This window comes from Sinocyclocheilus anshuiensis, unplaced genomic scaffold, assembly GCF_001515605.1.
Source record: "Sinocyclocheilus anshuiensis isolate Anshui unplaced genomic scaffold, SAMN03320099.WGS_v1.1 scaffold356, whole genome shotgun sequence".
NCBI lineage: Eukaryota > Metazoa > Chordata > Actinopteri > Cypriniformes > Cyprinidae > Sinocyclocheilus > Sinocyclocheilus anshuiensis.
This window is the reverse complement of record NW_015554097.1, coordinates 79973-92503: the sequence shown is the minus strand read 5'-3', so window position 1 is coordinate 92503 and position 12531 is coordinate 79973. Positions and strand designations below refer to the sequence as shown.

The window sequence follows — 12531 nt, the reverse complement described above, 5'->3', positions numbered from 1 at the left end:
TGATTTTTTACATGGCACCCCTGCTCTCAACAGACGGCACCCCGGTTGGGAAACACTGGGTTAAGGGGTCTAAAAATCTAAATCTCTCATTGATAAAATGATACAAATGCATTGATATGAATATCTTAATGATATAAAAGATATGTAAATATTTTTTTATGTTTTTTTAGCAAAAAATACGTAGCGATTTGTACGTTTTAAACGTTGAAATATGTTTAAATTGTACATTTTAGCATCAATTGTAAATTTATTGTATTAATACCTACGTATAAACATGAGATCAGGCTGATATATTCTATCTATCTATCTATCTATCTATCTGTCTCTATATATATATATATATATATATATATATATTACAACAGCACATAACAAAATGACTAACCTAAATAAATAATACTAAGATAACAGTAAAGAAGATTCTAAAGATGAATCTGTCTTTCTCTCTGCATCTTTTCCTCTCTATCTTTTGTTCTCTCTTAGATTAACCTACAGAGGAGGATGCGGGTCACAGGAGTGATAACCCAAGGAGCCAAGCGTATCGGGAGCCCAGAATATGTTAAGTCGTACAAAGTGGCCTACAGCGATGACGGAAAGACCTGGAGGACATACAAAGTCAAGGGCACAGATGAAGATATAGTGAGACATTTTTTTAATTAGCGAAAAAGAGCCACATCAGTCACTCAGCGTGTGCTTTTGCTTCCCTCTCTGCCGTATGCATTTTCAGGCTGGATTTTGGATTAGAGCTGTTGGGGTTTCAGATGAAACCATCACCTAAGATGCTGTCTTTTTACTTTTAGAGAGTGTCCAGATTTCCTCTAATGACTTTGAGTAGTTGCTATTTTGATCATTTAAGATAATGTTTTATTATTATGAAAATGTATTAATAGTAATATTTAGTAATTACATTATTGTTCGAAACAACAGTGATAATGTCATCTAAATATTTGCATATCAAGTTGTGTTCAGTATTCTCTTTTAAATCTATTTTGCATACGTAATTATGATTGGTTCTATTTTTTATTTAATTTCATGTGTTCAGAACCTAAGGTTACTTAAAACTTAAAACATTTCTACATTTTGCTATCTTGCCAGCACTGATATTTCCTTTGAGAAATGCAAACCTAGTCCAGTTTAATCTAGTTTTGACCTTTTTGACTTCAAACATTTTTCTCAAATGATTTTGATTTGCTGTTAGTAAATACTCTTTTGATTAAAATCAAGTATAATAAATTGGAGTGAGTGTGATGGAGCAGCGTTGACGTTCTCTGTGCTCTCTTGTCTTGTGAAATCTCCCCACTTTCTCCCTCCAGATCTTCCGTGGGAATATTGATAACAACACTCCATTTGCCAACTCCTTCACCCCTCCTATCGAGGCTCAGTATGTGAGGATCTACCCGCAGGTGTGCAGGAGACACTGCACTCTTCGCATGGAGCTCCTGGGTTGTGAGCTCACGGGTGAGTCACCTCAATAGACAGCATACATCATTCTGAGATAATGTCCAAAGGGGACTTTAGAAGTGTGTTATACCTCTGAAACATTGTCCAGTCTGTCAATACAGCACAACACACATGCTTGAAGCCAGTTCTTTTTTATCCTAGCAAATTCAGGGGATTTATTTTATACAGCTCAACAATAAGGATTTTTTTTCCCTTCTTCTTCTTCTGTTGGTCAGATTGTGCCAGTAGTTCGAATTTGTTCTTGCCCTGCCAATGTTTTCACTGTCCCACAACAAAATGATCAATTATTTATGCTTTTTGAAATCTGACAAATATTTTATACCAAAAATTGACAAATGATTTATTAGGTTGTTATTGCATTTTTTATTAAAATAATAGGTGGAAATCCTACAGCTGTAATATAACTTCATGACAGCTATAAATTCATACATGCACTTTTGCTTGAAAATGATGGCATGCTGTTTCTACCAAGACTATCACAAGTCACACAATTCCAACAAAACCTCAGCTTCAACTACCTTGAATTTGATTGATATATTTAAATTTGAAGACATATATAAATGTTAAGAACATGACAGCAAATCTTTATGTTAATAGGCATAAAAACACATATCCATGTTTAATACAAACATTAGATGTAAGAACTCAGTCCTGGCCTAATAGGGCAAGTTAAAGTTTCCTTAAATAGCTTAAATCTCCTTCACATTGGCCATCCTTATTGTTAAACCATGAAGAAGCATTTACGTTTATATTATAATTAATTTATATTACATCCAAGCTTACCATATGATGTATTTATATATTTAATCATTATTCTTGCTTCAGTCTGTTCAGTTGAAGCTAAACACAAGTCATAGTTAACCTGCATTCCTTGCCAAAAAAAAAAAAAAAGTTCAGCATGACTGGTCATCAGACACTAACCAGCGTACATTATTGTGTAACAGCATGCAAATTGGTTTAGGGTAATATGGTTTTAGGCTAAGGACATGCCTTTGAATTCTTCAGGGTGTTCGGAGCCAATGGGCATGAAGTCTGGCCACATTCAGGACTACCAAATCACAGCCTCCAGCATCTTCAGAACTCTTAACATGGACATGTTCACCTGGGAACCTGGGAAAGCAAGACTGGATAAACAAGGGAAGGTCAATGCCTGGACGTCTGGACACAGTGACCAGTCCCAGTGGCTGCAGGTAGGGTTTATTATACATGTCCTCATATGCTTAGGGACAATCTAATTTTATTATGTCTGTTATTGGCTCTGATTCAACAGAATTCTGCAGAATTCGTGTGAATGATTAAATGTAATGCTGAAATGTGTTGTAATCAGTGGCGTGTCCACAAGGGTGGCACGGGGTGGCAACTGCCACCCTTAAAATGAGCTTTGCCACCCCAGTTGCCACCCCAAAGCAGCGTATGGGATCGAAGTGCATTGAGAGCGGAGCAGCGTGATTTTAACTGAAGCGGTGATCTTTTGAAAGTCAGAGAATTCTGGTTTTCGCTCACTCTCAGAGTGCTCCACTACCGCTCAATCACTAGCACAATTAATGCCATAACTATAGATGTTCTAAACTAGTTCTGCCTACAAGGATTGTACTGCACGCACACATGTACAGACACATAACGGATCACTCACACACAGAAACAAAAAATATTGTCAACGCTGCCCTGTGATGACAGGGGCATCTGCTGCTTTCACTGAAGTAAAGTGGACGCCCCTGAACTTGGGAGGGCGCCGGGCGAACTGAATCGCATAGCCGAGCCTGACGGTTCGAAGAAGCCATCGAGACGGGCTGGGTAGCGCTAGCCAGGCTCCCAGACGCCGCGCAAGTGGCACCAACGGAACTACAGGCGTACCCGCAGTGGGGCAGCGAGGAAGAATGCAGGGACCCGGCCCAGGCGTCTCGTAGCCGGTCCGAGGCGGGGTCTGGGTGTGTGTAACGAGAAGAGGGTGCATGGGTAGTCCGTTTGGGTGGTGAGGGAGGAGGATCCAGCAAATCAGTTTCCGGCAGTAAAAAGGTGCCGTCCACGACCTGTTGAGCTCCTCATGCACCTCCGGGAAGAGAGGCACCGAGGCGGGGTGCTGAGAACCAGCGTGGACGACCCCAAGAACCAATCGTGCAACCTTGAGGGCTCGGGACACGGTGGAAGTCTCCACTCGAGCCCTACCCCTACGGCGGCCCGGGAAAGCATAGCCATTATTTCCGGATCCGATTCAGGCATTGCTACGGTCCCGGAGGAGAGCAGCGCAGCCGAATCTTCCTCTTGGGGAAAGTTTTGTAGCATTTTCAAATGCTGGTTAAATGTGCTAAGACAGTGATGCTAAAAGACATGCAGATGAGCCAGAATATTAACGCGACATGTTTAAATGTAAAGCGTTTTCCTCTCTTTAGAAAACTGTAATCTAGAAAGCGCTTCTGGATTAAGACAGCAATTTCTAAAGTTCATATTTTGGGCTCATCCGTTTTTCCACACATATTATGCTTTATTAGTAAGATGTGTGTACAGAATGTGGTCTTTAAATATCACTGTCTCGGTGCATTAAGCGCGTTCTTTATATGAGAGGAAAATGCTTAACGTGTAAATAAACGCGGAGAGGTGTGTGTGTCGCATCTTTGACACTTTTTTCACCATTGACTTCCAGAACATTTTCTGACGGTTACTGTTAGGCAGTGCTGGGAAGGTTACTTTGTAAATGTTATAGGTAGGTTACAGTTTACAGGTTACCCTATTTAAAATGTAATAAGTAGTGTAACTATTTCAATTGCTTTATTAAAGTAATGTAACTGATTACATTGGATTACTTTTTGATTACTTTTCTAAATTTTTAATATTTTCTACTGTTAATCATTTTGAAACATTTAAAGCAGGCAGGGTTAACCTTACAGTAGAACTCAACACTGATTATTGGCAGACTTTCAAAAGCCTGCATCACTTGAATTAAGATTATAATCATTTAATTTTAAAGCACAGCCACTACAAAATCAGACTTAAGCACCTTTTTTACTTTGAGATCAGTCTGATTCTGGTTCAATTCTGATCGTTCTGGTTAAATACAGGTTTAAAATCATAACAAGAAATAGTTTGATAGCTATGATACTGTTTTTAAAATCAAATCTTTTCACAGCTATGACAGGAAACACTGGCATCTAACAATGCCTTGGGGAAAAAATCAGTTAATCTTAAAGCATATGCATAAACCCAAATAGGAAATTAAACAGTTATCGAATAAGCATGCATCTTATTCTGTGTTCTAAACTCCTGAAAAATTGGTGCTTCGTATTTTAGAGCAGTCACTGCAATTAAGAAAATGAATCAAATCTGTATGTGCGTGTTTGTGTGAAAACCCCCTTTGTAATTGTTAACATTTTCATAAGTAACTGTAGGCTAATTTAATTACACTTTTTTTTCTCAGTAACTGTAACAGATTGCACTTATATTTATTTTGTAATTAAATTACGTAATTCCGTTACATGTAATTAGTTACTCCCCAACACTGGTGTTGAATATACAGAATATATGGAGAGTACAAACATTGATCTATAGTTGCCACCCCTCATTCTGCTCTTGCCCCCTCTTTGCCACCCCAAGTATAAAATCCTGGACACGCCCCTGGTTGTAATGAAATGATCACTGCAGCACAGGGGTGTACATTAAACAGCATTCAGAGTTCAGATGATCCCTAACACAGAACCTCAACAAAGATCAAAGATCAAAGATCAAAGCTTTATTGTGATTCCTGCCATTTAGCTCCTAGAATCAAAGTTTCAACGAAATCCCAGTTATCCCTTCTCCCTAGAGCCTCTCTTTTCAGCACGCTCACTCACTGTTCATTAAGGTAACCGATCACCTTACCTCTGGCTTCAGGCGAGAGCTATTTGCCATCATTCAATCCAAGCATCATATTTAACATATTTAACCATATTTCACTTTGAGCCTGGCTGTAAAATTACTGGCTCAAACTTTTTTTCTTGTCATTTAAATTCATTACTATCAATTAATTTGGCTTATTATAAAACTATTTAATATAGTTTTAATATTTTAGAAGGAGTATTTTGTGGTCACCAAGACTGCATTAAAAAAATTTATTGTTTACAGTAATATTGTATTATTATTTTAATTATTATTATTTTATTTATATATAAATTTGGAACATTAAAAATGTATTTTCTGTTACTTTTGATCAGTTGAACACATCCTTGCTGAATAAAAGTATTATTCTCCTTAAAAATTCTTACAGACCCCAGACCATTGAACAAGGCTTTTTTAGCAAAATGTAAATATTAAAATTATTATGAAAAATAAAACAAATTAGTGAAATGTACTGTACAAAAATGTCAAACCATTATTTGACTAAAAAATATTGTACTTAAGTTGTAAAAATGTATAACATTTAAAATGTATGTGGCAAATTGCCCCAACACATTATGAATGTTAAAATGTTAAAATTTACCAGCAGCATTATCTTTTTTTTTTGTCCTGCATTAATATAAATGTTCTTGTTATCTTTGATAGACAGCTGTGTAATAGATAGGGCTGTGCCATTTTTCAGGGGACATGCACTGTTGTTCATGAGATGCAGGGAATGTCATCACATCTGAATAATTTCTAGCTCACGATGTGTTAAAAGTGATTAATATCCTGAGATTACTGAATAAATGCTCCAGTGTAACCACAGAAATTGAGTGAATGTGAGACACAGTTGGGCGCATTTCAAACATCAGTTGCCATGATGAACTGTGAGCTACTGCAGTGGTTGCCCCAATGGAATAATAAAAAAAAATACCAGTGGCATACAATAATGACTTTAGTCAAGTCAAGTCACCTTTATTTATATAGTGATATATGGAATAATCAATACCAGTGGCATCACAGAATGACTTTAGGCTTAATAGATTAATGGAATTAATCAAGCTTAATGACAAATTAAGTATTCTAATTAATCAAGACAATTGCCATGCTGCAGAAGCAAGAATTACCTCACAAACTGCAGTAACGTCAGATACATTTTGACCGAATGGAGCACATCTCAAGGGTCTGCCAGTGATGTGCTCAATCACACTGCATCAAAATCATCAGGTTGTCAGTGTCTCAGTGGTTCAGTTGCTTTTAAGTGCACGATTTGATTGGGAGTCATTTATTTATGTCCATTGATTTTGGTGAAAACAAAGCTTCTGTTACTAAAGCCCTTTATTTGGAACTTTTTTAATGATCTTGGTACTTTCAGTCTGTTAAACGTTTTGGTCTGTGTATGCTGACATGTTCAGTCAAGCAGACATTTAACATGCCGCATACACACGTCAATATTGACTAAGACTCCAAGTGAAAAGTTAATTTGCCTACATTCATTAAGTTGGCTAAGGAACTGCATCAAATTGATGCAAACAAAGTCTTATATTGCCGGGCAGTTTGTTTTAGCGAATTCAAATACAGGCGGGAGTCAAACTGAGTCACAAACAACATTATCTTTTACATTTGTCGCAAAGTTTCCCTCCATTAACCAATCAAAAAACAAACCATGCTGCTTTTCCAGGGACTTCTAAGGTCAAACAAACCACTCACATTAAAATGCATATAAATCCCATTGACAGGTTTTGGAGCTGTTTGAATGAACCAATCACTCACCAGCCCTACAAACACACTGCAAGTCAGCTCTTTTTCCTTTGTTTGGACATACTCCACAGTAAGAAGGCCTTTTGAAGTTTCTGTTGATTGCTTCCAAACATGCTGTCGACCAAGAGACAGTGAGGAGATGCCCATCCTCCTTCTCTTACATCTGTCTAGCCTGCCTGGGTCTGAAAAATTGCCTTTTCAACTCGTTCCTCTCCCTCCTCTTTGTGTGTAAAGAATCGATTTAGTGTCCTCATTCGTGGTTTCCTGTGTCTTCGCCACTACTCAAACAGAGATGTGACCTCAGTCCCACAGAGAGAACTTTTAGCCTTCATCAGGCAGGCATGAGAAAGACCTCTTACATTCATTATGGATGTTAAGTCTGCTCATTACGGACTATATGCATGGACAGTTTGAGAAACCTTAGCAGTGGTTTTCTTCAGTAAAGATGAGGACTAGAATTTATAGCAACTTTTATCTCAGTCAGCATTTCTCTAACCGGGATCTATCTCAAATAGCCAGGGGGTCCGTGGAAAATTTCTGAATTGAGAACAAAAATCTTTCTGCAAAGCCTTGACAAGCAATATGAGACAGTTCTCTTTTCCAGCAGCCTGGGTTCTGGAAGAATTTTTCCCATTCATTTTCTCCATATAGACATTTCAGAACATTTTTCAACAAGTCTTGAACCAACCTATGGCTCCAAAATGAATCACTTTACAACATCTGATTTTAAGGCCAGACAAATTGGAACAGAATTTGAACAAGATAACAGTACAAGATTGTGTACGTATGATTGACCATTCATATAATCAAATCTGAAATGATGATACAGTAGAAAAATATTGATTAAAACATATTAATGTTTTTAGTTATTTAGTCATGGTAGGCCAGCTATCTGTATCTCAGGATTAGATTTAGGGCCAAATATCAGTGTGCATAGAGGAAACATTGTATACCCATTTAAACTGCAGTGTTTGTGGTTAACTCTTTATTTCTGACATTTGTAGTCAGCTGCACTTTTGGCATTTTAAAGAGCTAATTCAAGAGTCTGGATCGCAGTGGTGGAGTGATGCTGTACAGTAAAGTATAACAAATTGCATTAGTATGCTGTATTCTTTACAACCACACACTCAAATGTATGTTAGAAGGGAAATTTCTTAGCTCCATTACCTGATTTACATAATTCCTTTAGGGATTTGGGTGTTAAAACAGCGCAGTCTGTATGTGCAAATAAACAGAGTAATCAGCGGGCATAATTCATTCTTAGTTAATTCCCTCCTAAATCTCTTAATCAGGGAATTTAATGTACCTCCACCTTGTTTGAGAATTACAAACCTTATAGCTTTCCTATTTCCTTCCTGGCAACTGACCAAGCTTCACAGTGGCAGAGATGGGACTGAGATTAGAAGCTCTGTCCCTTTTGGAAAATGTTTGAAGATGAGTTGGTGAAATCTTTAGAAGAAAATGGTGAATATGCTTGGTTCCAGCTGGCAGAGGCTTATTAGTTAATTACACACATTAACAGGCTAAACACATAACACAGAGAACCTGCCAGAGTGCACTTGACTCTTTTTAGAACTTTCTTATTACAGAATCATTGCAGCAATGCAAGCATATGCTAAATGTTATGCTGACCCTGCTAGTGCAGCAAAAGCTACTATAAAAACCACAGAAGAAACCACACACAAGAACCATGTTAGCTCTTTTTTTTTATTAAAATGACCTTAGAAACCATAATTTTAATGTATTTGTTTTCTTGCAAATTATAAGCATTACATATACCTCTATGTTAGACATGTTAGAAATACACTGAACGAAATTATAAACGCAACACTTTTGGTTTGTGCAGAAATTCTTTGTTTATGCAAACCGATTGTTGCAGCAGCTGTCCGGGTGGCTGGTCTCAGACGATCTTGGAGGTGAAGAAGCTGGATGTGGAGGTCCTGGGCTGGTGTGGCTACATGTGGTCTGCGGTTGTGAGGCCGGTTGGATGTACTGCCAGATTCTCTGAAACGCCTTTGGAGACAGCTTATGGTAGAGAAATGAACATTCAATTCACGGGCAACAGCTCTGGTGGACATTCCTGCAGTCAGCATGCCAATTGCACGCTCCCTCAAAACTTGCGACATCTGTAGCATTGTGCTGTGTGATAAAACTGCACATTTTAGAGTGGCCTTTTATTGTGGCCAGCCTAAGGCACACCTGTGCAATAATCATGCTGTCTAATCAGCATCTTGATATGCCACACCTGTGAGGTGGATGGATTATCTCAGCAGAGGAGAAGTGCTCATTAACACAGATTTAGACAGATTTGTGAACAATATTTGAGAGAAATAGGCCTTTTGTGTACATAGAAAAAGTCATTCTTAGATCTTTGAGTTCAGCTCATGAAAAATGGGGGCAAAAACAAAAGTGTTGCGTTTATAATTTTTTTCAGTATAGTTAGGGCTGTCAGTTAATTGCATGTGTAATTGCATGCAATGAATAAACTTATCCATTTCGTTGGGAGTGCAGTGCACTTCCAGAGAGATCCCACCCACATGCTCTTGAGATTTCTGTTATATTTGATCGATTTTGTCTCATAGCCATGTTGCGTCTAGTGTGGACAGAGAAATTGCTTGTTTCTGGAATCTTGTCGCGTCGCGTCAGGACACATATGTTTTTTTTTTTAAATGCTCCCTTTAGGTTGCAGCCTCACAACATTTTGGTTTGGTATTTTATTTAACTAAACTAACCATGCCACATCTGGCAGAGGAACTTGTTTGATATGGTGTGGCATACAAGTTAACAGTTTGCTGAGAACAGCTCATAATTATTTAATTACAGCATATGATGGATGCTGTTTTTATTGCAGTTTTAAAATGCATGACATTTGTAGGGGTGCGCCGATCCAATATTCAGTATCGGTATCGCTCCGATACTGGCATTTTCTGCTGGATCGGGTATTGGTCAGACGAAGCCAATCCAAATCCGATATTCTGCGTATACTATTCTGTTATTGTTAAGCGCCACGAAAGCCACAAAAAACAAACAAACAAAAAAAAATACATCACAAAGCACAATAAAGTTTCGCGCACTATATTTCAAGTGTTCTGAAGCCGTTCCATAGTTTAATGTGAGGTACAGATGAATTTTTACCTAATAGTCAAGTTCACATAACTCTTTGCTCCGCTGCGGCTGTGTCATCCTCCATTCAGCATTCAAACTGCGTGTCGCGTTAACAGTCAAAACGATGAAACTCTATCCAAGATTATTAAATGTTCCTAATATTATACTTGATCTGTAAATAAAGATAAATGATTTTGCATAAAAGGACTTTATCTTGCTGGAGTTTCGTGCTGTTTCTAAATATCTACCTTGTATCTGTTAGATCACAACACTGGAGTAGAGAGCACTATGAATTGTTCTTCACAAGCACAGTAACTGAAATTTAAATCTGTTAAAAGAAAAGGCGCAATAAACTAACGCACAGATTTAAATACACTGCGCATTATTATCTCTTCACTTTGTGCTTTGAACTTCATTCTTCATGCAGAGCGCTGTGCCTGTCCACTGTGATTCCGTGTTGCTTCAAGCGCATCATTCTGCGCACGGGATGCACATAAGTGCTTTATGCCGGTCTGTATTGGAGCCTTTCGTATTCTAATACTTTTGCACAATGAACGATTATTAATAGCCTTTCTTTTTCGTCTTATCTATCATATGTTGCTGCAGCATTACTGTGCTATGCATTTAAAATAAATGTCTTTTAATTTATAATATATTTATATATAAATGTATTACTTGTTTTTCATGAATGTATTTTACAACAATACAAAGAGCAATGTGTAACATTTTACCAGATTTAATCCTACACTTATTCACTTTTATTTGTTCCCCACTAAATAGTTTTTGGTTTTTTTTACTAAAAGTTTAGATTTTATAAAATTAGATTTTATAAAACTCATGATTTTTTCTAGAGTAACTTTTCTTACTGAATTGTCCACTAACCTAGTTTATAATAGCATTTTTGTCATAGATTATGGTTATATATATTTTTTTTTTCATTTGTTATTTTTCTATATAATGAAGTTGTCTACATTTAGTAGATTGTGTAACACACAAAAGAGTGACGATCAGGTCAACACACATTGAGGTATAGAAATTCTACACTGATTTAAAAAAAAAAGTGCACTGATATCGGTTCGATATCGGTATCGGCAGATACTCAGAATTTTTGGTATCGGATCGGGATCGGTTCTGAAAAAGTCTTATTGAGCCAGCCCTAGAAATTTGCATAAAACTAACTTGTATTTAATAAATGCAGTGTTTTTGGCATTAAAATTATGTTTACAATAACATTTCAAACAGTGTTAACTGCTGGATCATTTGTAGTGGTTCATATATCACTTTCCATTTTGGTGGAAGAAAGTCTTAATGTAAATAATGTTTACGTAGGACCTCTGATGATTGCTTTGTTTAACTGTGAATGTACAGTATTGTTCTGTGGTTTATTTTGCTAATCATGTCAGAGTTTCTTTACATCAAATAAAATATACCCTTCAAACTGTTCAGCCACCGATGCAAAAAATCACCTCCTGAAGACCTGTTTCTCACTCCATGTAATCTCAACAGCCCAAGCATCTCATAAATAAAGCTATATGCAGGTTCTGACACTCTTTTTCATCTGATAGTCATGTGTTTTCTCAGTTAATTATCTGCTGTGCCTTGATAAATATGCCTGTTGCTCTACTTTTAATTAAGAGCATCTCTAGCATTATTTTCTCTCATGTAGCCGCAGCTACTACAGGAGAACATCTAAAGATGCCATGTCCTCTGATTAACAAGTGCTCTGGCTGAACAAGTCTCTCATTACAAAGCAGCAGTGGACTTTATTTAATATTTAATACATTCCCCGGTGCTTTGCATAAATCACTGTAGGTGTCATTAAAGCAAACTTTTTTGGGTAGGAGACTACTTATGGTAAGCTGCCTGTAAAGGTCTTAATTTACTGAACTTTAATGAGCAAATGATTCACGGTAATCTTTTAATCATTTATCATAAACAGTGTTATTATGAGTAGGGCAGCAAAAACAAATATCTGAAATCGGAATGAAGTGATGGTTAGTTCACCTCAGCAGCCTGTGATTATTCTTATTAACATTATCATGCATTCAGGTTTTTGTTGTGTGTTACGCTGTAGGCAATATTACAGTTGTCTTGGAAGAAACAGAAGCTTCTTAACGATGTGAATACAATGTGGTGAATTTATCACAGCAGAGCGGGCGTTTTCAATTAATTCCTATAGAAGCCAAGCTTCACCCTCACATGGTGAATTGTGATATTGACAGTGGTTCAGAGAAAGTGTGGAAGACAGCCAAGAGCATTCAAAAGTTGAGAAATGCTCTACTTTATGCAAATGTCAAGTGAAAAAGCGCCAGCCAGCTGCCAATCGCTGTGAGAAGCAGGTAGTGTTGTTTGCAG

The 12531-nt window shown here is 37.3% G+C and overlaps 1 protein-coding gene across 3 annotated transcripts in view; it reads left to right on the top strand.

Moving 5' to 3' along the window:
• The window catches only part of LOC107669516 (EGF-like repeat and discoidin I-like domain-containing protein 3), a 207606-nt gene that overhangs the window by 167765 nt on the left and 27310 nt on the right, over positions 1-12531 (top strand). For all 3 annotated transcript variants that reach the window (XM_016461787.1, XM_016461786.1, XM_016461785.1), the window contains 3 exons: positions 484-639; positions 1314-1458; positions 2467-2651. In XM_016461787.1, the coding sequence (XP_016317273.1) occupies positions 484-639; positions 1314-1458; positions 2467-2651 (486 nt within the window). The remainder of the gene's footprint in view (positions 1-483; positions 640-1313; positions 1459-2466; positions 2652-12531) is intronic.